This window comes from Mustelus asterias, unplaced genomic scaffold (assembly GCF_964213995.1).
Source record: "Mustelus asterias unplaced genomic scaffold, sMusAst1.hap1.1 HAP1_SCAFFOLD_259, whole genome shotgun sequence".
Taxonomy (NCBI): domain Eukaryota; kingdom Metazoa; phylum Chordata; class Chondrichthyes; order Carcharhiniformes; family Triakidae; genus Mustelus; species Mustelus asterias.
Genome location: NW_027590225.1, coordinates 591,896 through 619,226, shown reverse-complemented (window position 1 = coordinate 619,226; position 27,331 = coordinate 591,896). Strand labels below are relative to the sequence as shown.

Sequence of the window (27,331 nt, the reverse complement as noted above, 5' to 3'; positions counted from 1 at the left end):
CCCTCACTGACCCCCTCCCCCCTCACAGACCCCCTCCCCCTTCACTGACCCCCTCCCCCTCACTGACCCCTCCCCCTCACTAACCCCTCACCCCTCACCCCCTCACTGACCCCTCACCCCCTCACTGACCCCTCACTGACCCTTCACTGACCCCTCTCCTTCACTGACCTCTCACTGACCCCTCTCCCTTCACTGACTCTTCCCCCCTCACTGACCCCTCATCCCCTCACTGACCCATTCTCTGTTTCCCCTCCAGGACTGTCAGTGGAAAGGTTTTGTATGACTGGTGGCAAAAGTCCAATCGAGTATTTGAAAGCTTATCACACCAACCTCTATCTCTCAGCTGATTCAGAGAAAGTGCAAGATGCCATTGAGCAAGGTAAGTAACGATGCAGTCTCTGCCTCCTTGGTAACTCTGATCACACAAGGACATTTTTCAATGGCAGTAAGATGTGGGACAGCCTGAAAGACACTCAGCATGGAGGCTGCGAAGCGTGATCACTCACTCGGTTGAAGAATGTTCCTCTGGGCCGGCACTTTGGGGACAGCATCACGAGAGTTTCTGATCTGATTTTTGAAAGTGTGAGGTTTCCTGGATGTGCCCTCTCCCATTGCTGCTCTAGCTCAGGGTTAGGGTTAGATGGAGACTCCTGCTGATAATTGGCAATAAGAGTTTGATGGAGCAGAAAGATTCACCAGGGTGGGGATCAGGTGATATTCCTTAACTGAAGTGAGGCACTCCATTCTTCGCACTGAATTAGTTACCTTCACATTCGCCATTATCCGTTCAGTCTGATTTCCCATAGGAACAGAGTCATCGATCACAGTGCCAAATGATCGGAATGCATCCACTTGTTGTTTAAGGGTTTTGGTTCTCTGGAATTGCTGCTGCTTCCAGGTTTCAGAATGCAGTGTTTCATGCCAGAGGCTCAGTGTGGGATGATAGGGCAAGAGGTCGAGGAGTCTCTCTCCAGTGGATCATTACTGTGAGTCCATGAGGGTTTGTAATGTATAACAGAGAATATAACTGATAATCTGTTAAAACCGATAGCATGAACGAGATTTTGAGTTGTGGGGATAGAGAGTGATTGTCATAAATAAAACAGTGATGGAGATTCCACACAGTGAAATGGACTGGCTGAGCCAAGACACCCAACTGAGGAGTTTGAATAACATGCAGCTGCATGTTAGTAAACACATTGGCGTCTTTTCCTCTGCATAAGACGATAGACCTGTTTCTGATTGCATGGAAAATGTGAAATTGTCCATTTTGGCAAGAAGAATATAAAATAAGATGATCTAAATGATGAGAGATTGCAGAGCTCTGAGGTACAGAGGGATCTGGGTGTTTGAGTGCATGAATCACAAAAGGTTAGTATACAGGTACAGCAAGTAATTAGGAAGGCTACTAGAATGTTATTGTTTATTGTGAGGGGAGTTGAATACAAAAATAGGGAGATAATCCTACAGTTGTGAATCTGGAATATTGTGCACAGTCTCCTTATTTAAGGAAGGATGTAAATGCATTAGAAACAGTTCAGAGAAGGTTTACTAGACTAAAAGCAGGAATGGGCGGTTTGTCTTAGGAGGAAACATTGGAAAAGCTAGGCTTGTATCCACTGGAGTTAGAAGAGGCGACTTGATGGAAACATATAAGACCCTGAAGAGTATTGAAAGATTGGATGGGGATGGTTGGGATCTGGAATGTACTGTGTGAGAGTGTGGTGGAAACACATTCCCACAGCGAGTGGTTAGGACCTGGAATGCACTGTCTGAGAGTGTGGTGGAGTCAGATTCACACGGCGAGTTGTTAGGAACCGGAATGCACTCTCTGCGTGTGTGAAGAAAACAGATTCATACAGCGAGTGGTTAGGATCTGGAATGCGCCATCTCAGAGTGTGGTGAAAACAGATTCACACAGTGTGTGGTTATGATCTGGCATATACAGTCTGAGAGTGTGGTGGAGACAGATTCACACAGCGAGTGGCTCGGATCTGGAATGCACTGTCTGAGAAGGCGGTGCAGACAGATTCACACAGCGAGTGGTTAGGGTCTGGAATGCACTGTCTGAGTGTGTGGTGGAGACAGATTCACACAGCGAGTGGTTCGGATCTGGAGTGCACTGTCTGAGAGTGTGGTGGAGACAGATTCACACAGCGAGTCGTTAGGATCTGGAATGCACTGTCTGAGAGTGTGGTGGAGACAGATTCACACAGCGAGTGGTTAGGATCTGCAGTGCACTGTCGGAGAGTGTGGTGGAAACGGATTCACGTAGCGAGTGGTTCGGATCTGGAGTGCACTGTCTGAGAGTGTGGTGGAGACAGATTCACACAGTGAGTGGTTAGGAACTGGAATGCACTGTCTGAGAGTGTGGTGGAGACAGATTCACACAGCGCGTTATTAGGATCTGGAATGCATTGTCCGAGAATGCAGTGGAGACAGATTCGCACAGCGAGTGGTTAGGACCTGGAATGCACTGTCTGAGAGTGTGGTGGAGTCAGATTCGCACAGCGAGTTGTTAGGATCTGGAATGCACTGTCTGAGAGTGTGGTGGAGACAGATTCACACAGCGAGTGGCTAGGATCTGGAATGCACTGTCTGAGAAGGCGGTGGAGACAGATTCCCACAGTGAGTGGTTAGGGTCTGGAATGCACTGTCTGAAAATGTGGTGGAAACATAGAACATAGAACAGTACAGCACAGAACAGGCCCTTCGGCCCACGTTGTTGTGCCGAGCTTTGTCTGAAACCCAGATCAAGCTATTTCCTCCCTATCATCCCGAAGTACTCCATGTGCCTATCCAATAGCTTCTTAAATGTTCCTAAAGTTTCTGACTCCACTATCACTGCAGGCAGTCCATTCCACACCCCAACCACACTCTGAGTAAAAAACCTACCTCGGACATCCTTCCTATATCTCCCACCATGAACCCTATAGTTATGCCCCCTAGTTACCACTCCATTCACCCGAGGAAATAGTCTTTGAACGTTCACTCTATCTATCCCCCTCATCATCTTATAAACCTCTATCAAGTCTCCTCTCAACCTCCTCCGCTCCAAAGAGAAAAGCCCAAGTTCCCTCAACCTTTCCTCATAAGACCTACCCTCCAAACCAGGCAGCATCCTGGTAAATCTCCTTTGCACTCTTTCCAGTGTCTCCACATCCTTCTTATAGTGAGGTGACCAGAACTGCACACAATATTCCAAATGTGGTCTCACCAAGGTCCTGTACAGTTGCAGCATAACCCCACGGCTCTTAAAATCAAACCCCCTGTTAATGAACGCCAACACACTATAGGCCTTCTTCACAGCTCTATCCACTTGAGTGGCAACCTTCAGAGATCTATGGATATAGAACATAGAACATAGAACATTACAGCACAGAACAGGCCCTTCAGCCCACGATGTTGTGCCGACCTTCATCTGAAACCAAGATCAAGCTATCCCACTCCCTACCATCCTGGTGTGCTCCATGTGCCTATCCAATAACCGCTTAAATGTTCCTAAAGTGTCTGACTCCACTATCACTGCAGGCAGTCCATTCCACACCCCAACCACTCTCTGCGTGAAGAACCTACCTCTGATATCCTTCCTATATCTCCCACCATGAACCCTATAGTTATGCCCCCTTGTAATAGCTCCATCCACCCGAGGAAATAGTCTTTGAACGTTCACTCGATCTATCCCCTTCATCATTTTATAAACCTCTATTAAGTCTCCCCTCAATCTCCTCCGCTCCAGAGAGAACAGCCCCAGCTCCCTCAACCTTTCCTCATAAGACTGACACTCCAAACCAGGCAGCATCCTGGTAAATCTCCTCTGCACTCTTTCCAGCGCTTCCACATCCTTCTTATAGTGAGGTGACCAGAACTGCACGCAATATTCCAAATGCGGTCTCACCAAGGTCCTGTACAGTTGCAGCATAACCCCACGGCTCTTAAACTCCAACCCCCTGTTAATAAAAGCTAACACACTATATGCCTTCTTCACAGCTCTATCCACTTGAGTGGCAACCTTTAGAGATCTGTGGATATGGACCCCAAGATCTCTCTGTTCCTCCACAGTCTTCAGAACCCTACCTTTGACCCTGTAATCCACATTTAAATTAGTCCTACCAAAATGAATCACCTCACATTTATCAGGGTTAAACTCCATTTGCCATTTTTCAGCCCAGCTTTGCATCCTATCTATGTCTCTTTGCAGCCTACAACAGCCCTCCACCTCATCCACTACTCCACCAATCTTGGTGTCATCAGCAAATTTACTGATCCACCCTTCAGCCCCCTCCTCTAAGTCATTAATAAAAATCACAAAGAGCAGAGGACCAAGCACCGATCCCTGCGGCACTCCGCTAGCAACCTGCCTCCAGTCCGAAAATTTTCCATCCACCACCACCCTCTGTCTTCGATCAGATAGCCAGTTACCTATCCAATCGGCCAACTTTCCCTCTATCCCACACCTCCTTACTTTCATCATAAGCCGACCATGGGGGACCTTATCAAACGCCTTACTAAAATCCATGTATATGACATCAACCGCCCTACCTTCATCAACACACCTAGTTACCTCCTCAAAAAATTCTATCAAATTTGTGAGGCACGATTTGCCCTTCACAAATCCGTGCTGACTATCCCGGATTAATCCGCATCTTTCTAAATGGTCGTAAATCCCATCCCTAAGGACCTTTTCCATCAATTTACCAACCACCGAAGTCAGACTAACCGGTCTATAATTACCAGGGTCATTTCTATTCCCTTTCTTAAACAGAGGAACAACATTTGCCACTCTCCAGTCCTCTGGCACCATCCCCGTGGACAGCGAGGACCCAAAGATCAAAGCCAAAGGCTCTGCAATCTCATCCCTCGCCTCCCAAAGAATCCTAGGATACATTTCATCAGGCCCAGGGGACTTATCGACCTTCAGTTTATTCAAAACTGCCAATACATCCTCCCTCCGAACATCTATTTCCTCCAGCCTATTAGCCTGTAACACCTTCTCTTCCTGAAAAACATGGCCCCTCTCCTTGGTGAACACTGAAGAAAAGTATTCATTCATCACCTCGCCTATCTCTACTGATTCCATACACAAGTTCCCACCACTGTCCTTGACCGGCCCTAACCTCACCCTGGTCATTCTTTTATTCCTCACATAAGAGTAAAAAGCCTTTGGGTTTTCCTTGATCCGACCCGCCAAGGACTTCTCATGTCCCCTCCTAGCTCTCCTCAGCCCCTTTTTCAGCTCATTCCTTGCTAACTTGTAACCCTCAATCGAGCCATCTGAACCTTGTTTCCTCATCCCTACATAAGCTTCCCTCTTCCTTTTCACAAGACATTCCACCTCTTTTGTGAACGACGGTTCCCTCACTCGGCCATTTCCTCCCTGCCTGACAGGGACATACCTATCAAGGACACCCAGTATTTGTTCCTTGAAAAAGTTCCACTTTTCATGAGTGCCTTTCCCTGACAGTTTCTGTTCCCATCTTATGCCCCCTAATTCTTGCCTAATCGCATCATAATTACCTCTCCCCCAATTGTAAGCCTTGCCTTGCCGTCCGGCCCTATCCCTCTCCATTGCAATAACAAAAGACACCGAATTGTGGTCACTATCTCCAAAGTTCTCTCCCACAACCAAATCTAACACTTGGCCCGGTTCATTTCCCAGTACCAAATCCAATGTGGCCTCACCCCTTGTCGACCTATCCACATATTGTGTCAGGAAACCCTCCTGCACACACTGCACAAAAAGTGCCCCATCCAAACTATTCGACCTACAAAGGTTCCAATCAATATTTGGAAAGTTAAAGTCCCCCATGACAACTACCCTGTGACCCCCACACGTATCCATAATCTGCTTTGCAATTTCTTCCTCCACATCTCTATTACTATTTGGGGGCCTATAGTAAACTCCTAGCAACGTGACCGCTCCTTTCCTGTTTCTAACTGCAGCCCATATTACCTCAGTGTGCATATCCCCCTCAAAGTGCTTTTCCGCAGCCGTTAAACTATCCTTGATTAACAATGCTACTCCTCCACCTCTTTTACCAGCTTCCCTACACTTAGTGAAACATCTATACCCCGGAACGTCCAACAACCATTCCTGTCCTTGTTCTACCCACGTCTCCGTAATGGCCACAACATCGTAGTCCCAAGTAGCAATCCACGCCCCCAAGTTCATCCACCTTGTTCCGGATGCTCCTTGCATTGAAGTAGACACACTTCAACCCATCTTCCTGTCTACCGGTACCCACCCTTGACCTTGATACCTTCCCCAATATCTCACCACCCTCAACACTGACTTCCGGACTACAACTCCTTTTCCCACTCCCCTGACAAATTAGTTTAAATCCCCCTGAAGAGCCGTAGCAAATTTCCCTCCCAGGATATTGGTGCCCCTCTGGTTCAGGTGCACCCCGTCCTGTTTGTACAGGTCCCACCTTCCCCAGAATGTGTTCCAATTATCCACGTATCTGAAACCCTCCCTCCTGCACCATCCCTGCAACCACATGTTTAAGTGCACTCTCTCCCTGTTCCTCAACTCGCTATCACGTGGCACCGGTAGCGTACCAGAGATGACCACATGTTTTGTCTTTGCTCTCAGCTTCCAGCCCAGCTCCCGAAATTCCTGTTTTAAATCCCCGTCCCTTCTCTTACCTATGTCGTTGGTACCAATGTGTACCACGACTTGTGACTGTTTCCCCTCCCCCTTAAGAATCCGGAAAACACGGTTCGAGACGTCACGGACCCTGCCATCCACTAGGCAACAAACCATCCTCGAGTCTCTTTTGCTGCCACAGAACCTCCTATCTATCCCTCTAACTAATGAGTCCCCAATAACTATTGCCCTCCCGCTCTCCTCCTTACCCTCCTGAGCCACAGGGACGGACTCAGTGCCGGAGATCCTCTCACTGCGGCTCACCACTGGTATGTCGTCCCCCTCAACCGTATCCAAAGCGGAATACTTATTGCTAAGGGGAACGACCACAGGGGATCCCTGCACCGACTGCTTCTTCCCAGCCCCTCTCACCGTCACCCATCTATTTTCATTCCTCGGAGTAACTGTATCCCTGAAGCTTCTGTCTATGGCCATCTCTGCATCCCTAATGATCCTAAGTTCCTCAAGATATGAACCCCAAGATCTCTCTGTTCCTCCACATTCTTCAGAACCCTACCTTTGACCCTGTAATCCACATTTAAATTTGTCCTACCAAAATGAATCACCTCGCATTTGTCAGGGTTAAACTCCATTTGCCATTTTTCAGCCCAGCTCTGCATCCTATCTATATCTCTTTGCAGCCTACAACAGCCCTCCACCTCATCCACTACTCCACCAATCTTGGTGTCATCAGCAAATTTACTGATCCACCCTTCAGCCCCCTCCTCCAAGTCATTTATAAAAATGACAACTAGCAGAGGACCAAGCACTGATCCCTGTGGCACTCCGCTGCTAACCGGTTTCCAGTCCGAAAATTTTCCATCCACCACCACCCTCTGTCTTCTGTTAGATAGCCAGTTACCTATCCAATCGGCCAAACTTCCCTCTATCCCACACGTCCTTACTTTCTTCATAAGCCGACCATGGGGGACTTTATCAAACGCCTTACTAAAATCCATGTATATGACATCAACTGCACTACCTTCATCTACATACTTAGTTATCTCCTCAAAAAATTCTATCAAATTTGTAGGCAAGACTTGCCCTTCACAAATCCGTGCTGACAATCCCGGATTAAGCTGCATCTTTCTAAATGGTCGTAAATCCTAGTCCTGAGGATCTTTTCCATCAACTTACCGACCACCGAAGTAAGACTAACCGGCCTATAATTACCAGGGTCATTTCTATTCCCTTTCTTAAACAGAGGAACCACATTCGCCACTCTCCAGTCCTCTGGCACCACCCCTGTGGACAGTGAGGACGCAAAGATCAATGCCAAAGGCTCTGCTATCTCATCCCTTGCCTCCCAAAGACTCCTAGGATATATTTCATCAGGCCCAGGGGACTTATCAACTTTCAGGTTATTCAAAATTGCTAGAACATCTTCCCTCCGAACATCTACTTCCTCCAGCCTATCAGCCTGTGACACCTTCTCTTCCTCAAAAACATGGCCCCTCTCCTTGGTGAACACCGAAGAAAAGTATTCATTCATCACCTCTCCCATCTCTTCTGACTCCATGCACAAATTCCCACTGCCGTCCTTGACCGGCCCCAACCTCACCCTGGTCATTCTTTTATTCCTCACATAAGAGTAAAAAGCCTTGGGGTTTCCTTGATCCGACCCGCCAAGGACTTCTCGTGTCCCCTCCTAGCTCTCCTAAGCCCCTTTTTCAGCTCATTTCTTGCTAACTTGTAACCCTCCATTGAACCTTGTTTTCTCAACCTTACACATGCTTCCTTCTTCCTCTTGACAAGACATTCCACCTCTTTTGTGAACCATGGTTCCCTCACTCGGCCATTTCCTCTCTGCCTGGCAGGGACATACCTATCAAGGACACGCAGTATTTGTTCCTTGAAAAAGTTCCACTTTTCATTAGTGCCTTTCCCTGACAATTTTTGTTCCCATCCGATGCTTCCTAATTCCCGCCTGATTGCATCATAATTACCTCTCCCCCAATTGTAAACTATGCCCTGCCGCATGGCCCTCTCCCTCTCCATTGCAATAATAAAAGACACCGAATTGTGGTCACTATCTCCAAAGTGCTCTCCCACAACCAAATCCAACACTTGGCCCGGTTCATTTCCCAGTACCAAATCCAATGTGGCCCCACCTCTTGTCGGCTTATCCACATATTGTGTCAGGAAACCCTCCTGCACACACTGCACAAAAACTGCCCCATCCAAACTATTCGACCTATAAAGGCTCCAATCAATATTTGGAAAGCTAAACTCCCCCATGACAACTACCCCCTCCCCTCTCTTACCTATGTCTTTGGTGCCGACGTGCACCACGACTTGTGACTGTTCCCCCTCCCCCTTTAGAATCCTGAAGACACGGTCGGAGATGTCACGGACCCTGGCATCCGGGAGGCAACATACCATCCGTGAGTCTCTCTTGTTGCCACAGAACCTCCTATCTATCCCTCTAACAAACGAGTCCCCAATAACTATAGCTCTACCGCTCTCCCCCTTTCCCTTCTGAGCCACAGGGACGGACTCAGCGCTGGCGATCTGGTCACTGCGGCTTACCACAGGTAGGTCACCCCCCCTCACCTGTATCCAAAGTGGAATACTTGTTGCTAAGGGGAACGATCACAGGGGATCCCCGCACCGACTCCTTCCTCCCAGCCCCTCTCACTGTCACCCATCTATTTTCATTCCCTGGAGCAACTATATCCCTGAAGCTCGGTATTCACAAAGGAGAGGGATGTGTTGACTGGGAGTGTCTCGGAGGGGAGTGTTGAACCGTTGGAGAAAATCTCCATTACAAAGGAGGAAGTGTTAGGTTTGTTAGAGAATATAAAGACTGACAAATCCCCACGGCCTGATGGAATCTATCCAAGGCTGCTCAGGGAGACGAGAGGTGAAATCGTTGGGCCTCTGACGCAAATCTTTGTCTCGTCACTGGACACAGGTGAGGTCCCAGAGGATTGGAGGATAGCCAATGTGGTCCCGTTATTTAAGAAGGGTAGGAAGGATAACCCGGGTAATTATAGGCCGGTGAGCTTGACGTCCGTGGTGGGGAAGTTGTTGGAGAAGATTCTTAAAGATAGGATGTATGCGCATTTAGAAAGGAATAAACTCATTAACGATAGTCAACATGGTTTTGTGAGAGGGAGGTCATGCCTCACTAACCTGGTGGTGTTTTTTGAAGAAGTGACCAAAATGGTTGACGAAGGAAGGGCCGTGGATGTTGTCTATATGGACTTTAGTAAAGCGTTTGACAAAGTCCCTCATGGTAGGCTAGTGAAAAAGGTTGGATCCCATGGGATAAAGGGGGAGGTGGCTAGATGGGTGGAGAACTGGCTTGGTCATAGAAGACAGAGGGTGGCAGTGGAAGGGTCTTTTTCCGGCTGGAGGCCTGTGACTAGTGGTGTACCGCAGGGCTCTGTATTGGGACCTCTGCTGTTTGTGATTTATATAAATGATCTGGAAGAAGGAGTAACTGGGGTGATCAGTAAGTTTGCGGATGACACAAAACTGGCAGGACTTGCAGATAGTGAGGAACATTGTCAGAGGCTACAGAAGGATATAGATAGGCTGGAAATTTGGGCAAGGAAATGGCAGATGGAGTTCAATCCTGATAAATGCGAAGTGATGCATTTTGGTGGGAATAATGTAGGGAGGAGCTACACGATAAATGGAAGAACCATAAAGGGTGTAGAGACGCAGAGGTACCTGGGTGTGCAAGTCCACAGATCTTTGAAGGTGACGTCCCAGGTGGAGAAGGTGGTGAAGAAGGCATATGGCATGCTTGCCTTTATAGGACGGGGCATAGAGTATAAGAGTTGGGGTCTGATGTTGCAGATGTATAGAACGTTGGTTCGGCCGCATTTGGAATACTGCGTCCAGTTCTGGTCGCCACACTACCAGAAGGACGTGGAGGCTTTGGAGAGAGTACAGAGGAGGTTTACCAGGATGTTGCCTGGTATGGAGGGGCTTAGTTATGAGGAGAGATTGGGGAAACTGGGGTTGTTCTCCTTGGAAAGACGGAGGATGAGGGGAGACTTAATAGAGGTGTATAAAATTATGAAAGGCATAGATAGGGTGAACGGTGGGAAGCTTTTCCCCGGGTCGGTGGTGACGTTCACGAGGGGTCATAGGTTCAAGGTGAAGGGAGGGAGGTTTAACACAGATATCAGAAGGACATATTTCACACAGAGGGTCGTGGGGGCCTGGAATGTGTTGCCGGGCAAGGTGGTGGAGGCGGACACACTGGGAACGTTTAAGACTTATCTAGACAGCTATATGAACGGAGTGGGAATGGAGGGATACAAAAGAGTGGTCTAGTTTGGACCAGGGAGCGGCGCGGGCTAATTGTTCCTTGTTTCTCGTTTCAAGGCTTCATTCTATGATCATCTTGCTGGTGCCAGGACAGAGCGAGACTGCGGATAGTTGGGAACCTGTCTCGGGGGCAGGGAATTCAGATGGTGTTCGTGGAAGTGGAAATGACTAGGGTTGGGAAGCATTTTCCGATCAGGGCCATTGTGATCTCCTGGACTCGTTTCGATCGCCTCAGGGGGTCAGAGAGGAATTTCCCAGATTTTTTTTCCCCATATTGGCCCTGGGGTTTTTCACTCTGGGTTTTTGCCTCTCCCTGGAGATCACATGGTCTGGAATGGGGGGGGTGGGGGTGAGTTAATAGGTTGTAATGAACAAAGCATCGTAGCTGTGAGGGACAGCTCGGTGGATAGGATATTGGTATGTAGATAGGCTGGAAAATTGGGCGGGGATCCTGGATTCAGGATTCAATCCTGGACCGGGGAGCGGCGCGGGCTTGGAGGGCCGAAGGGCCTGTTCCTGTGCTGTATTGTTCTTTGTTCTTGTGTCTATGGCCCTCTCTGCCTCCCTGATGACCCGAAGCTCATCCAACTCCAGCTCCAGCTCCCTAACACGGTCTTGGAGGAGCTGCAGATGGGTGCACATCCCACAGGTGTAATCAGCAGGGACACTGACGGTTCCCTCACCTCAAACATTCTGCAGGAGGTACATTGCACTGCCTTCACTTCCATCCCCTCCATATAACTTACAGCTACAAAGAAAAAGAATTGCTCCAGTGGAACACTGAATCCTTTTTCCCCTTCCTCAGAGTGCACTGGGAAAGAAGTTTAAAAAGCAGGAAGACAGAGCGGTGACAGTTTAAAGAGTGGGAACACAGAGCGGTGACAGTTTAAAAAGCAGGAACACAGAGCGGTGACAGTTTAAAGAGTGGGAACACAGAGCGGTGACAGTTTAAAAAGCAGGAACACAGAGCGGTGACAGATGAAACCCAAAACTGATATTAAATCCAAACAACTGAGATTAAATCCAAACAACTGAGATTAAATCCAAACAACTGAGATTAAATCCAAACAACTGAGATTAAACCCAAACAGATTCACACAACGAGTGGTTAGGATCTGGAATGCACTGTCTGAGAGTGTGGTGGAGACAGATTCACACAGCGAGTTGTCAGGATCTGGAAAAAACAGTTTGAGAGATTGGTGGAGACAGATTCACACAGCGAGTGGTTAGGGTCTGGAATATACAGTCTGAGAGTGTGGTGAAGACAGATTCACACACGGCGTTATTGGGATCTGGAATGCACTGTCTGAAAGTGTGGTGGAGACAGATTCACACAGCAAGTGGTTAGGATCTGGAATGTACTGTCTGAGAGTGTGGTGGAGACAGATTGACACAGCGAGTGGTTAGGGTCTGGAATATGCAGTCTAAGAGTGTGGTGGAGACAGATTCACACAGAGAGTGGTTAGGATCTGGAATGTACTGTCTGAGAGTGTGTGAAAACAGATTCAGACAGCAACTAGTTAGGATCTGGCATATACAGTCTGAGAGTGTGGTGGAGACAAATTCACACAGAGTGTGGTTAGGATCTGGAATGCACTGTCTGAGAGTGTGGTGGAGTCAGATTCACACAGCGAGTGGTTAGGATCTGGAATGCACTGTCTGAGTGTGTGATGGAGACAGATTGACACAGCGAGTGGTTAGGATCTGGAATGCACTGTCTGAGAGTGTGGTGGAAACAGATTCACACAGCGCATTATTGGGATCTGGAATGCACTGCCTGAGAGTGTGGTGGAGACCGATTCACACAGCAAGTGGTTAGGATCTGGAATGTACTGTCTGAGAGTGTGGTGGAGACAGATTCACACAGCGAGTGGTTAGGATCTGGAATGCACTGTCTGAGAGTGTGGTGGAGACAGATTCACACAGCGAGTGCTTAGGATCTGGAATGCACTGTCTGAGAGTGTGGTGGAGACAGATTCACACAGCGAGTGGCTCGGATCTGGAATGCACTGTCTGAGAGTGTGGTGGAGACAGATTCACACAGAGAGTGGTTAGGATCTGGAATGTACTGTCTGAGAGTGTGTGAGAACAGATTCAGACAGCAACTAGTTAGGATCTGGCATATACAGTCTGAGAGTGTGGTGGAGACAAATTCACACAGAGTGTGGTTAGGATCTGGAATGCACTGTCTGAGAGTGTGGTGGAGTCAGATTCACACAGCGAGTGGTTAGGATCTGGAATGCACTGTCTGAGTGTGTGATGGAGACAGATTGACACAGCGAGTGGTTAGGATCTGGAATGCACTGTCTGAGAGTGTGGTGGAAACAGATTCACACAGCGCATTATTGGGATCTGGAATGCACTGCCTGAGAGTGTGGTGGAGACCGATTCACACAGCAAGTGGTTAGGATCTGGAATGTACTGTCTGAGAGTGTGGTGGAGACAGATTCACACAGCGAGTGGTTAGGATCTGGAATGCACTGTCTGAGAGTGTGGTGGAGACAGATTCACACAGCGAGTGGTTAGGATCTGGAATGCACTGTCTGAGAGTGTGGTGGAGACAGATTCACACAGCGAGTGGCTCGGATCTGGAATGCACTGTCCGAGAGTGTGGTGGAGACAGATTCACACAGAGAGTGGTTAGGATCTGGAATGTACTGTCTGAGAGTGTGTGAAAACAGATTCAGACAGCAACTAGTTAGGATCTGGCATATACAGTCTGAGAGTGTGGTGGAGACAAATTCACAGAGTGTGGTTAGGATCTGGAATGCACTGTCTGAGAGTGTGGTGGAGACAGATTCACACAGTGAGTGGTGAGGATCTGGAATGCACTGTCTGAGAGTGTGGTGGAGTCAGATTCACACAGCGAGTGGTTAGGATCTGGAATGCACTGTCTGAGTGTGTGGTGGAGACAGATTCACACAGCGAGTGGCTCGGATCTGGAATACACTGTCGGAGAGTGTGGTGGAGACAGATTGACACAGCGAGTGGTTAGGATCTGGAATGCACTGTCTGAGAGTGTGGTGGAAACAGATTCATACAGCGCATTATTGGGATCTGGAATGCACTGTCTGAGAGTGTGGTGGAGACCGATTCACACAGCAAGTGGTTAGGATCTGGAATGTACTGTGTGAGAGTGTGGTGGAGACAGATTCACACAGCGAGTGACTCGGATCTGGAATGCACTGTCTGAGAGTGTGGTGGAGACAGATTGACACGGCGAGTGGTTAGGATCTGGAATACACTGTCGGAGAGTGTGGTGGAGACAGATTCACACAGCGAGTGGTTAGGATCTGGAATGCACTGTCTGAGAGTGTGGTGGAGACAGATTCACACAGCGAGTGGTTAGGATCTGGAATGCACTGTCTGAGAGTGTGGTGGAGACAGATTCACACAGCGAGTGACTCGGATCTGGAATGCACTGTCTGAGAGTGTGGTGGAGACAGATTGACACAGCGAGTGGTTCTGATCTGGAATACACTGTCGGAGAGTGTGGTGGAGACAGATTCACACAGCGAGTGGTTAGGATCTGGAATGCACTGTCTGAGAGAGTGGTGGAGACAGATTCACACAGCGAGTGGTTAGGATCTGGAATGCACTGTCTGAGAGTGTGGTGGAGACAGATTCACACAGCGAGTGACTCGGATCTGGAATGCACTGTCTGAGAGTGTGGTGGAGACAGATTGACACGGCGAGTGGTTATGATCTGGAATACACTGTCGGAGAGTGTGGTGGAGACAGATTCACACAGTGAGTGGTTAGGATCTGGAATGCACTGTTTGAGAGTGTGGTGGAGACAGATTCACACACGGCGTTATTGGGATCTGGAATGCACTGTCTGAAAGTGTGGTGGAGACAGATTTACACAGCTAGTGGTTAGGATCTGGAATGTACTGTCTGAGAGTGTGGTGAAAACTGATTCACACAGCGAGTGGTTAGTGTCTGGAATGCACTGTCTGAGAGTGTGGTGGAGACAGATTCACACAGCGAGTGGTTAGGATCTGGAATGCACTGTCTGAGAGTGTGGTGGAGACAGATTCACACAGCAAGTAGTTCGGATCTGTAATATAGTTTGAGAGTGTGGTCAAGACAGATTCACGCAGTGAGAGGTTAGGATCTGGAATATACAGTCTGAGAGTGTGGGGGGAGAGATTGACACAGTAAGTGGTTCGGGTCTGGAATATATAGTCTGATAGTGTGGTGGAGACAGATTCACACATGGCGTTATTGGGATCTGGAATGCACTGTCTGAAAGTGTGGTGGAGACAGATTTACACAGCAAGTGGTTAGGATCTGGAATGTACTGTCTGAGAGTGTGGTGAAAACTGATTCACACAGCGAGTGGTTAGTGTCTGGAATGCACTGTCTGAGAGTGTGGTGGAGACAGATTCACACAGCGAGTGGTTAGGATCTGGAATGCACTGTCTGAGAGTGTGGTGGAGACAGATTCACACAGCGCTTTATTAGGATCTGGAATGCACTGTCTGAGAGTGTGGTGGAGACAGATTCACACAGCGTGTTATTGGGATCTGGAATGCACTGTCTGACAGTGTGGTGGAGACCGATTCACACAGCAAGTGGTTAGGATCTGGAACGTACTGTGTGAGAATGCGGTGGAGGTAGATTCACACAGCGAGTAGTTAGGATCTGGAATATACACTCTGAGAGTGTGGTGGAAACACATTCCCACAGCGAGTGGTTAGGACCTGGAATGCACTGTCTGAGAATGTGGTGAAAACACATTCATACAGTGAGTGGTTAGGACCTGGCGTGTACTGTCTGAGAGTGTGGTGGAGACAGATTCACACAGCGAGTGGTTAGGATCTGGAATGCACTGTCTGAGTGTGTGGTGGAGACAGATTCACACAGCGAGTGGGGTTAGGATCTGGTATGCACTGTTTGAGAGTGTGGTGGAGACAGATTCACACAGCGAGTGGTTAGGATCTGGAATGCACTGTTTGAGAGTGTGGTGCAGACAGATTCACACAGCGAGTGGTTAGGATCTGGAAAAGACAGTCTGAGAGTGTGGTGGAAACGGATTCACACAGCGAGTGGTTCGGATCTGGAATGCACTGTCTGAGAGTGTGGTGGAGACAGATTCCGACAGTGAGTGGTTCGGATCTGGAATGCACTGTTTGAGAGTGTGTTGGAGACAGATTCACACAGCGGGTGGTTCGGATCTAGAATGCACTATTTGAGAGTGTGTTGGAGACAGATTCACACAGCGAGTGGTTAGGATCTGGAATGCACTGTTTGAGAGTGTGGTGGAGACAGATTCACACAGCGAGTGATTCGGATCTGGAATGCACAGTCTGAGCGTGTGGTGGAGACAGATTCCGACAGTGAGTGGTTCGGATCTGGAATGCACTGTCTGAGAGTGTGGTGGAGACAGATTCACACAGCGAGTGGTTAGGATCTGGAATGCACTGTCTGAGAGTGTGGTGGAAACAGATTCATACAGCGCATTATTGGGATCTGGAATGCACTGTCTGAGAGTGTGGTGGAGACCGATTCACACCGCAAGTGGTTAGGATCTGGAATGTACTGTCTGAGAGTGTGGTGGAGACAGATTCACACAGCGAGTGGTTCGGATCTGGAATGCACTGTCTGAGAGTGTGGTGGAGACAGATTCACACAGCGAGTGACTCGGATCTGGAATGCACTGTCTGAGAGTGTGGTGGAGACAGATTCACACAGCGAGTGGTTAGGATCTGGAATGCACTGTCTGAGAGTGTGGTGGAGACAGATTCACACAGCGAGTGACTCGGATCTGGAATGCACTGTCTGAGAGTGTGGTGGAGACAGATTGACACGGCGAGTGGTTAGGATCTGGAATACACTGTCGGAGAGTGTGGTGGAGACAGATTCACACAGCGAGTGGTTAGGATCTGGAATGCACTGTCTGAGAGTGTGGTGGAGACAGATTCACACAGCGAGTGGTTAGGATCTGGAATGCACTGTCTGAGAGTGTGGTGGAGACAGATTCACACAGCGAGTGACTCGGATCTGGAATGCACTGTCTGAGAGTGTGGTGGAGACAGATTGACACGGCGAGTGGTTCTGATCTGGAATACACTGTCGGAGAGTGTGGTGGAGACAGATTCACACAGTGAGTGGTTAGGATCTGGAATGCACTGTCTGAGTGTGTGGTGGAGACAGATTCACACAGCGAGTGGTTAGGATCTGGAATGCACTGTCTGAGTGTGTGGTGGAGACATATTCACACAGCGAGTGGTTGGACCTGGAGTGTACTATCTGAGAGTGTGGTGGAGACAGATTCACACAGAGTGTGGTTAGGATCTGGAATGCGCTGTTTGAGAGTGTGTTGGAGACAGATTCACACAGTGAGTGGTTAGGATCTGGAATGTACTGTCTGAGAGTGTGGGGGAGGCAGATTCACACAGCGAGGGGTTAGGATCTGGAATGCACTGTTTGAGAGTGTGGTGAAAACAGATTCACACAGCAAGTAGTTCGAATCTGTAATATAGTTTGAGAGTGTGGTCAAGACAGATTCACGCAGCGAGAGGTTAGGATCTGGAATATACAGTCTGAGAGTGTGGGGGGAGAGATTGACACAGTAAGTGGTTCGGGTCTGGAATATATAGTCTGAGAGTGTGGTGGAGACAGATTCACACATGGCGTTATTGGGATCTGGAATGCACTGTCTGAAAGTGTGGTGGAGACAGATTTACACAGCTAGTGGTTAGGATCTGGAATGTACTGTCTGAGAGTGTGGTGAAAACTGATTCACACAGCGAGTGGTTAGTGTCTGGAATGCACTGTCTGAGAGTGTGGTGGAGACAGAATCACACAGCGAGTGGTTAGGATCTGGAATGCACTGTCTGAGAGTGTGGTGGAGACAGATTCACACAGCGAGTGGTTAGGATCTGGAATGCACTGTCTGAGAGTGTGGTGGAGACAGATTCACACAGCAAGTAGTTCGGATCTGTAATATAGTTTGAGAGTGTGGTCAAGACAGATTCACGCAGCGAGAGGTTAGGATCTGGAATATACAGTCTGAGAGTGTGGGGGGAGAGATTGACACAGTAAGTGGTTCGGGTCTGGAATATATAGTCTGAGAGTGTGGTGGAGACAGATTCACACACGGCGTTATTGGGATCTGGAATGCACTGTCTGAAAGTGTGGTGGAGACAGATTTACACAGCAAGTGGTTAGGATCTGGAATGTACTGTCTGAGAGTGTGGTGAAAACTGATTCACACAGCGAGTGGTTAGTGTCTGGAATGCACTGTCTGAGAGTGTGGTGGAGACAGATTCACACAGCGCTTTATTAGGATCTGGAATGCACTGTCTGAGAGTGTGGTGGAGACAGATTCACACAGCGTGTTATTGGGATCTGGAATGCACTGTCTGACAGTGTGGTGGAGACCGATTCACACAGCAAGTGGTTAGGATCTGGAACGTACTGTGTGAGAATGCGGTGGAGGTAGATTCACACAGCGAGTAGTTAGGATCTGGAATATACACTCTGAGAGTGTGGTGGAAACACATTCCCACAGCGAGTGGTTAGGACCTGGAATGCACTGTCTGAGAATGTGGTGAAAACACATTCATACAGTGAGTGGTTAGGACCTGGCGTGTACTGTCTGAGAGTGTGGTGGAGACAGATTCACACAGCGAGTGGTTAGGATCTGGAATGCACTGTCTGAGTGTGTGGTGGAGACAGATTCACACAGCGAGTGGGGTTAGGATCTGGTATGCACTGTTTGAGAGTGTGGTGGAGACAGATTCACACAGCGAGTGGTTAGGATCTGGAATGCACTGTTTGAGAGTGTGGTGCAGACAGATTCACACAGCGAGTGGTTAGGATCTGGAAAAGACAGTCTGAGAGTGTGGTGGAAACGGATTCACACAGCGAGTGGTTCGGATCTGGAATGCACTGTCTGAGAGTGTGGTGGAGACAGATTCCGACAGTGAGTGGTTCGGATCTGGAATGCACTGTTTGAGAGTGTGTTGGAGACAGATTCACACAGCGGGTGGTTCGGATCTAGAATGCACTATTTGAGAGTGTGTTGGAGACAGATTCACACAGCGAGTGGTTAGGATCTGGAATGCACTGTTTGAGAGTGTGGTGGAGACAGATTCACACAGCGAGTGATTCGGATCTGGAATGCACAGTCTGAGCGTGTGGTGGAGACAGATTCCGACAGTGAGTGGTTCGGATCTGGAATGCACTGTCTGAGAGTGTGGTGGAGACAGATTCACACAGCGAGTGGTTAGGATCTGGAATGCACTGTCTGAGAGTGTGGTGGAAACAGATTCATACAGCGCATTATTGGGATCTGGAATGCACTGTCTGAGAGTGTGGTGGAGACCGATTCACACCGCAAGTGGTTAGGATCTGGAATGTACTGTCTGAGAGTGTGGTGGAGACAGATTCACACAGCGAGTGGTTAGGATCTGGAATGCACTGTCTGAGAGTGTGGTGGAGACAGATTCACACAGCGAGTGACTCGGATCTGGAATGCACTGTCTGAGAGTGTGGTGGAGACAGATTCACACAGCGAGTGGTTAGGATCTGGAATGCACTGTCTGAGAGTGTGGTGGAGACAGATTCACACAGCGAGTGACTCGGATCTGGAATGCACTGTCTGAGAGTGTGGTGGAGACAGATTGACACGGCGAGTGGTTAGGATCTGGAATACACTGTCGGAGAGTGTGGTGGAGACAGATTCACACAGCGAGTGGTTAGGATCTGGAATGCACTGTCTGAGAGTGTGGTGGAGACAGATTCACACAGCGAGTGGTTAGGATCTGGAATGCACTGTCTGAGAGTGTGGTGGAGACAGATTCACACAGCGAGTGACTCGGATCTGGAATGCACTGTCTGAGAGTGTGGTGGAGACAGATTGACACGGCGAGTGGTTCTGATCTGGAATACACTGTCGGAGAGTGTGGTGGAGACAGATTCACACAGTGAGTGGTTAGGATCTGGAATGCACTGTCTGAGTGTGTGGTGGAGACAGATTCACACAGCGAGTGGTTAGGATCTGGAATGCACTGTCTGAGTGTGTGGTGGAGACATATTCACACAGCGAGTGGTTGGACCTGGAGTGTACTATCTGAGAGTGTGGTGGAGACAGATTCACACAGAGTGTGGTTAGGATCTGGAATGCGCTGTTTGAGAGTGTGTTGGAGACAGATTCACACAGTGAGTGGTTAGGATCTGGAATGTACTGTCTGAGAGTGTGGGGGAGGCAGATTCACACAGCGAGGGGTTAGGATCTGGAATGCACTGTTTGAGAGTGTGGTGAAAACAGATTCACACAGCAAGTAGTTCGAATCTGTAATATAGTTTGAGAGTGTGGTCAAGACAGATTCACGCAGCGAGAGGTTAGGATCTGGAATATACAGTCTGAGAGTGTGGGGGGAGAGATTGACACAGTAAGTGGTTCGGGTCTGGAATATATAGTCTGAGAGTGTGGTGGAGACAGATTCACACATGGCGTTATTGGGATCTGGAATGCACTGTCTGAAAGTGTGGTGGAGACAGATTTACACAGCTAGTGGTTAGGATCTGGAATGTACTGTCTGAGAGTGTGGTGAAAACTGATTCACACAGCGAGTGGTTAGTGTCTGGAATGCACTGTCTGAGAGTGTGGTGGAGACAGAATCACACAGCGAGTGGTTAGGATCTGGAATGCACTGTCTGAGAGTGTGGTGGAGACAGATTCACACAGCGAGTGGTTAGGATCTGGAATGCACTGTCTGAGAGTGTGGTGGAGACAGATTCACACAGCAAGTAGTTCGGATCTGTAATATAGTTTGAGAGTGTGGTCAAGACAGATTCACGCAGCGAGAGGTTAGGATCTGGAATATACAGTCTGAGAGTGTGGGGGGAGAGATTGACACAGTAAGTGGTTCGGGTCTGGAATATATAGTCTGAGAGTGTGGTGGAGACAGATTCACACACGGCGTTATTGGGATCTGGAATGCACTGTCTGAAAGTGTGGTGGAGACAGATTTACACAGCAAGTGGTTAGGATCTGGAATGTACTGTCTGAGAGTGTGGTGAAAACTGATTCACACAGCGAGTGGTTAGTGTCTGGAATGCACTGTCTGAGAGTGTGGTGGAGACAGATTCACACAGCGAGTGGTTAGGATCTGGAATGCACTGTCTGAAAGTGTGGTGGAGACAGATTCACACAGCGAGTGGTTAGGATCTGGAATGCACTGTCTGAGAGTGTGGTGGAGACAGATTCACACAGCGCTTTATTAGGATCTGGAATGCACTGTCTGAGAGTGTGGTGGAGACAGATTCACACAGCGTGTTATTGGGATCTGGAATGCACTGTCTGACAGTGTGGTGGAGACCGATTCACACAGCAAGTGGTTAGGATCTGGAACGTACTGTGTGAGAATGCGGTGGAGGTAGATTCACACAGCGAGTGGTTAGGATCTGGAATATACACTCTGAGAGTGTGGTGGAAACACATTCCCACAGCGAGTGGTTAGGACCTGGAATGCACTATCTGAGAATGTGGTGAAAACACATTCATACAGTGAGTGGTTAGGACCTGGCGTGTACTGTCTGAGAGTGTGGTGGAGACAGATTCACACAGCGAGTGGTTAGGATCTGGAATGCACTGTCTGAGAGTGTGTGAAAACAGATTCAGACAGCAACTAGTTAGGATCTGGCATATACAGTCTGAGAGTGTGGTGGAGACAAATTCACACAGAGTGTGGTTAGGATCTGGAATGCACTGTCTGAGAGTGTGGTGGAGTCAGATTCACACAGCGAGTGGTTAGGATCTGGAATGCACTGTCTGAGTGTGTGATGGAGACAGATTGACACAGCGAGTGGTTAGGATCTGGAATGCACTGTCTGAGAGTGTGGTGGAAACAGATTCACACAGCGCGTTATTGGGATCTGGAATGCACTGCCTGAGAGTGTGGTGGAGACCGATTCACACAGCAAGTGGTTAGGATCTGGAATGTACTGTCTGAGAGTGTGGTGGAGACAGATTCACACAGCGAGTGGTTAGGATCTGGAATGCACTGTCTGAGAGTGTGGTGGAGACAGATTCACACAGCGAGTGGTTAGGATCTGGAATGCACTGTCTGAGAGTGTGGTGGAGACAGATTCACACAGCGAGTGGCTCGGATCTGGAATGCACTGTCTGAGAGTGTGGTGGAGACAGATTCACACAGAGAGTGGTTAGGATCTGGAATGTACTGTCTGAGAGTGTGTGAAAACAGATTCAGACAGCAACTAGTTAGGATCTGGCATATACAGTCTGAGAGTGTGGTGGAGACAAATTCACAGAGTGTGGTTAGGATCTGGAATGCACTGTCTGAGAGTGTGGTGGAGACAGATTCACACAGTGAGTGGTGAGGATCTGGAATGCACTGTCTGAGAGTGTGGTGGAGTCAGATTCACACAGCGAGTGGTTAGGATCTGGAATGCACTGTCTGAGTGTGTGGTGGAGACAGATTCACACAGCGAGTGGCTCGGATCTGGAATACACTGTCGGAGAGTGTGGTGGAGACAGATTGACACAGCGAGTGGTTAGGATCTGGAATGCACTGTCTGAGAGTGTGGTGGAAACAGATTCATACAGCGCATTATTGGGATCTGGAATGCACTGTCTGAGAGTGTGGTGGAGACCGATTCACACAGCAAGTGGTTAGGATCTGGAATGTACTGTGTGAGAGTGTGGTGGAGACAGATTCACACAGCGAGTGACTCGGATCTGGAATGCACTGTCTGAGAGTGTGGTGGAGACAGATTGACACGGCGAGTGGTTAGGATCTGGAATACACTGTCGGAGAGTGTGGTGGAGACAGATTCACACAGCGAGTGGTTAGGATCTGGAATGCACTGTCTGAGAGTGTGGTGGAGACAGATTCACACAGCGAGTGGTTAGGATCTGGAATGCACTGTCTGAGAGTGTGGTGGAGACAGATTCACACAGCGAGTGACTCGGATCTGGAATGCACTGTCTGAGAGTGTGGTGGAGACAGATTGACACAGCGAGTGGTTCTGATCTGGAATACACTGTCGGAGAGTGTGGTGGAGACAGATTCACACAGCGAGTGGTTAGGATCTGGAATGCACTGTCTGAGAGAGTGGTGGAGACAGATTCACACAGCGAGTGGTTAGGATCTGGAATGCACTGTCTGAGAGTGTGGTGGAGACAGATTCACACAGCGAGTGATTCGGATCTGGAATGCACTGTCTGAGAGTGTGGTGGAGACAGATTGACATGGCGAGTGGTTATGATCTGGAATACACTGTCGGAGAGTGTGGTGGAGACAGATTCACACAGTGAGTGGTTAGGATCTGGAATGCACTGTTTGAGAGTGTGGTGGAGACAGATTCACACACGGCGTTATTGGGATCTGGAATGCACTGTCTGAAAGTGTGGTGGAGACAGATTTACACAGCTAGTGGTTAGGATCTGGAATGTACTGTCTGAGAGTGTGGTGAAAACTGATTCACACAGCGAGTGGTTAGTGTCTGGAATGCACTGTCTGAGAGTGTGGTGGAGACAGATTCACACAGCGAGTGGTTAGGATCTGGAATGCACTGTCTGAGAGTGTGGTGGAGACAGATTCACACAGCAAGTAGTTCGGATCTGTAATATAGTTTGAGAGTGTGGTCAAGACAGATTCACGCAGCGAGAGGTTAGGATCTGGAATATACAGTCTGAGAGTGTGGGGGGAGAGATTGACACAGTAAGTGGTTCGGGTCTGGAATATATAGTCTGAGAGTGTGGTGGAGACAGATTCACACACGGCGTTATTGGGATCTGGAATGCACTGTCTGAAAGTGTGGTGGAGACAGATTTACACAGCAAGTGGTTAGGATCTGGAATGTACTGTCTGAGAGTGTGGTGAAAACTGATTCGCACAGCGAGTGGTTAGTGTCTGGAATACACTGTCTGAGAGTGTGGTGGAGACAGATTCACACAGCGAGTGGTTAGGATCTGGAATGCACTGTCTGAGAGTGTGGTGGAGACAGATTCACACAGCGCTTTATTAGGATCTGGAATGCACTGTCTGAGAGTGTGGTGGAGACAGATTCACACAGCGTGTTATTGGGATCTGGAATGCACTGTCTGACAGTGTGGTGGAGACCGATTCACACAGCAAGTGGTTAGGATCTGGAACGTACTGTGTGAGAATGCGGTGGAGGTAGATTCACACAGCGAGTGGTTAGGATCTGGAATATACACTCTGAGAGTGTGGTGGAAACACATTCCCACAGCGAGTGGTTAGGACCTGGAATGCACTATCTGAGAATGTGGTGAAAACACATTCATACAGTGAGTGGTTAGGACCTGGCGTGTACTGTCTGAGAGTGTGGTGGAGACAGATTCACACAGCGAGTGGTTAGGATCTGGAATGCACTGTCTGAGTGTGTGGTGGAGACAGATTCACACAGCGAGTGGGGTTAGGATCTGGTATGCACTGTTTGAGAGTGTGGTGGAGACAGATTCACACAGCGAGTGGTTAGGATCTGGAATGCACTGTTTGAGAGTGTGGTGCAGACAGATTCACACAGCGAGTGGTTAGGATCTGGAAAAGACAGTCTGAGAGTGTGGTGGAAACGGATTCACACAGCGAGTGGTTCGGATCTGGAATGCACTGTCTGAGAGTGTGGTGGAGACAGATTCCGACAGTGAGTGGTTCGGATCTGGAATGCACTGTTTGAGAGTGTGTTGGAGACAGATTCACACAGCGGGTGGTTCGGATCTAGAATGCACTATTTGAGAGTGTGTTGGAGACAGATTCACACAGCGAGTGGTTAGGATCTGGAATGCACTGTTTGAGAGTGTGGTGGAGACAGATTCACACAGCGAGTGATTCGGATCTGGAATGCACAGGCTGAGCGTGTGGTGGAGACAGATTCCGACAGTGAGTGGTTCGGATCTGGAATGCACTGTCTGAGAGTGTGGTGGAGACAGATTCACACAGCGAGTGGTTAGGATCTGGAATGCACTGTCTGAGAGTGTGGTGGAAACAGATTCATACAGCGCATTATTGGGATCTGGAATGCACTGTCTGAGTGTGTGGTGGAAACAGATTCATACAGCGCATTATTGGGATCTGGAATGCACTGTCTGAGAGTGTGGTGGAGACCGATTCACACCGCAAGTGGTTAGGATCTGGAATGTACTGTCTGAGAGTGTGGTGGAGACAGATTCACACAGCGAGTGGTTAGGATCTGGAATGCACTGTCTGAGAGTGTGGTGGAGACAGATTCACACAGCGAGTGGTTAGGATCTGGAATGCACTGTCTGAGAGTGTGGTGGAGACAGATTCACACAGCAAGTAGTTCGGATCTGTAATATAGTTTGAGAGTGTGGTCAAGACAGATTCACGCAGCGAGAGGTTAGGATCTGGAATATACAGTCTGAGAGTGTGGGGGGAGAGATTGACACAGTAAGTGGTTCGGGTCTGGAATATATAGTCTGAGAGTGTGGTGGAGACAGATTCACACACGGCGTTATTGGGATCTGGAATGCACTGTCTGAAAGTGTGGTGGAGACAGATTTACACAGCAAGTGGTTAGGATCTGGAATGTACTGTCTGAGAGTGTGGTGAAAACTGATTCACACAGCGAGTGGTTAGTGTCTGGAATACACTGTCTGAGAGTGTGGTGGAGACAGATTCACACAGCGAGTGGTTAGGATCTGGAATGCACTGTCTGAGAGTGTGGTGGAGACAGATTCACACAGCGCTTTATTAGGATCTGGAATGCACTGTCTGAGAGTGTGGTGGAGACAGATTCACACAGCGTGTTATTGGGATCTGGAATGCACTGTCTGACAGTGTGGTGGAGACCGATTCACACAGCAAGTGGTTAGGATCTGGAACGTACTGTGTGAGAATGCGGTGGAGGTAGATTCACACAGCGAGTGGTTAGGATCTGGAATATACACTCTGAGAGTGTGGTGGAAACACATTCCCACAGCGAGTGGTTAGGACCTGGAATGCACTATCTGAGAATGTGGTGAAAACACATTCATACAGTGAGTGGTTAGGACCTGGCGTGTACTGTCTGAGAGTGTGGTGGAGACAGATTCACACAGCGAGTGGTTAGGATCTGGAATGCACTGTCTGAGTGTGTGGTGGAGACAGATTCACACAGCGAGTGGGGTTAGGATCTGGAATGCACTGTCTGAGAGTGTGGTGGAGACAGATTCACACAGCGAGTGTCTCGGATCTGGAATGCACTGTTTGAGAGTGTGGTGGAGACAGATTCACACAGCGAGTGGCTCGGATCTGGAATGCACTGTTTGAGAGTGTGGTGGAGACAGATTCACACAGCGAGTGGTTAGGATCTGGAATGCACTGTTTGAGAGTGTGGTGGAGACAGATTCACACACGGCGTTATTGGGATCTGGAATGCACTGTCTGAAAGTGTGGTGGAGACAGATTTACACAGCTAGTGGTTAGGATCTGGAATGTACTGTCTGAGAGTGTGGTGAAAACTGATTCACACAGCGAGTGGTTAGTGTCTGGAATGCACTGTCTGAGAGTGTGGTGGAGACAGATTCACACAGCGAGTGGTTAGGATCTGGAATACACTGTCTGAGAGTGTGGTGGAGACATTCACACAGCAAGTAGTTCGGATCTGTAATATAGTTTGAGAGTGTGGTCAAGACAGATTCACGCAGCGAGAGGTTAGGATCTGGAATATACAGTCTGAGAGTGTGGGGGGAGAGATTGACACAGTAAGTGGTTCGGGTCTGGAATATATAGTCTGAGAGTGTGGTGGAGACAGATTCACACACGGCGTTATTGGGATCTGGAATGCACTGTCTGAAAGTGTGGTGGAGACAGATTTACACAGCAAGTGGTTAGGATCTGGAATGTACTGTCTGAGAGTGTGGTGAAAACTGATTCACACAGCGAGTGGTTAGTGTCTGGAATACACTGTCTGAGAGTGTGGTGGAGACAGATTCACACAGCGAGTGGTTAGGATCTGGAATGCACTGTCTGAGAGTGTGGTGGAGACAGATTCACACAGCGCTTTATTAGGATCTGGAATGCACTGTCTGAGAGTGTGGTGGAGACAGATTCACACAGCGTGTTATTGGGATCTGGAATGCACTGTCTGACAGTGTGGTGGAGACCGATTCACACAGCAAGTGGTTAGGATCTGGAACGTACTGTGTGAGAATGCGGTGGAGGTAGATTCACACAGCGAGTGGTTAGGATCTGGAATATACACTCTGAGAGTGTGGTGGAAACACATTCCCACAGCGAGTGGTTAGGACCTGGAATGCACTATCTGAGAATGTGGTGAAAACACATTCATACAGTGAGTGGTTAGGACCTGGCGTGTACTGTCTGAGAGTGTGGTGGAGACAGATTCACACAGCGAGTGGGGTTAGGATCTGGAATGCACTGTCTGAGAGTGTGGTGG

General features: G+C 48.7%; 1 protein-coding gene across 1 annotated transcript in view; it reads left to right on the top strand.

The window, feature by feature from the left end:
• The first annotated feature begins 261 nt into the window (after positions 1 to 261).
• Positions 262 to 27,331, top strand: part of LOC144485982 (cytosolic 5'-nucleotidase 1A-like) — an 81,535-nt gene continuing 54,465 nt past the window's right edge. The window contains exon 1 of the mRNA XM_078204080.1: positions 262 to 379. Coding sequence (XP_078060206.1) covers positions 280 to 379 — 100 coding nt within the window. The 5' untranslated portion in view covers positions 262 to 279. The remainder of the gene's footprint in view (positions 380 to 27,331) is intronic.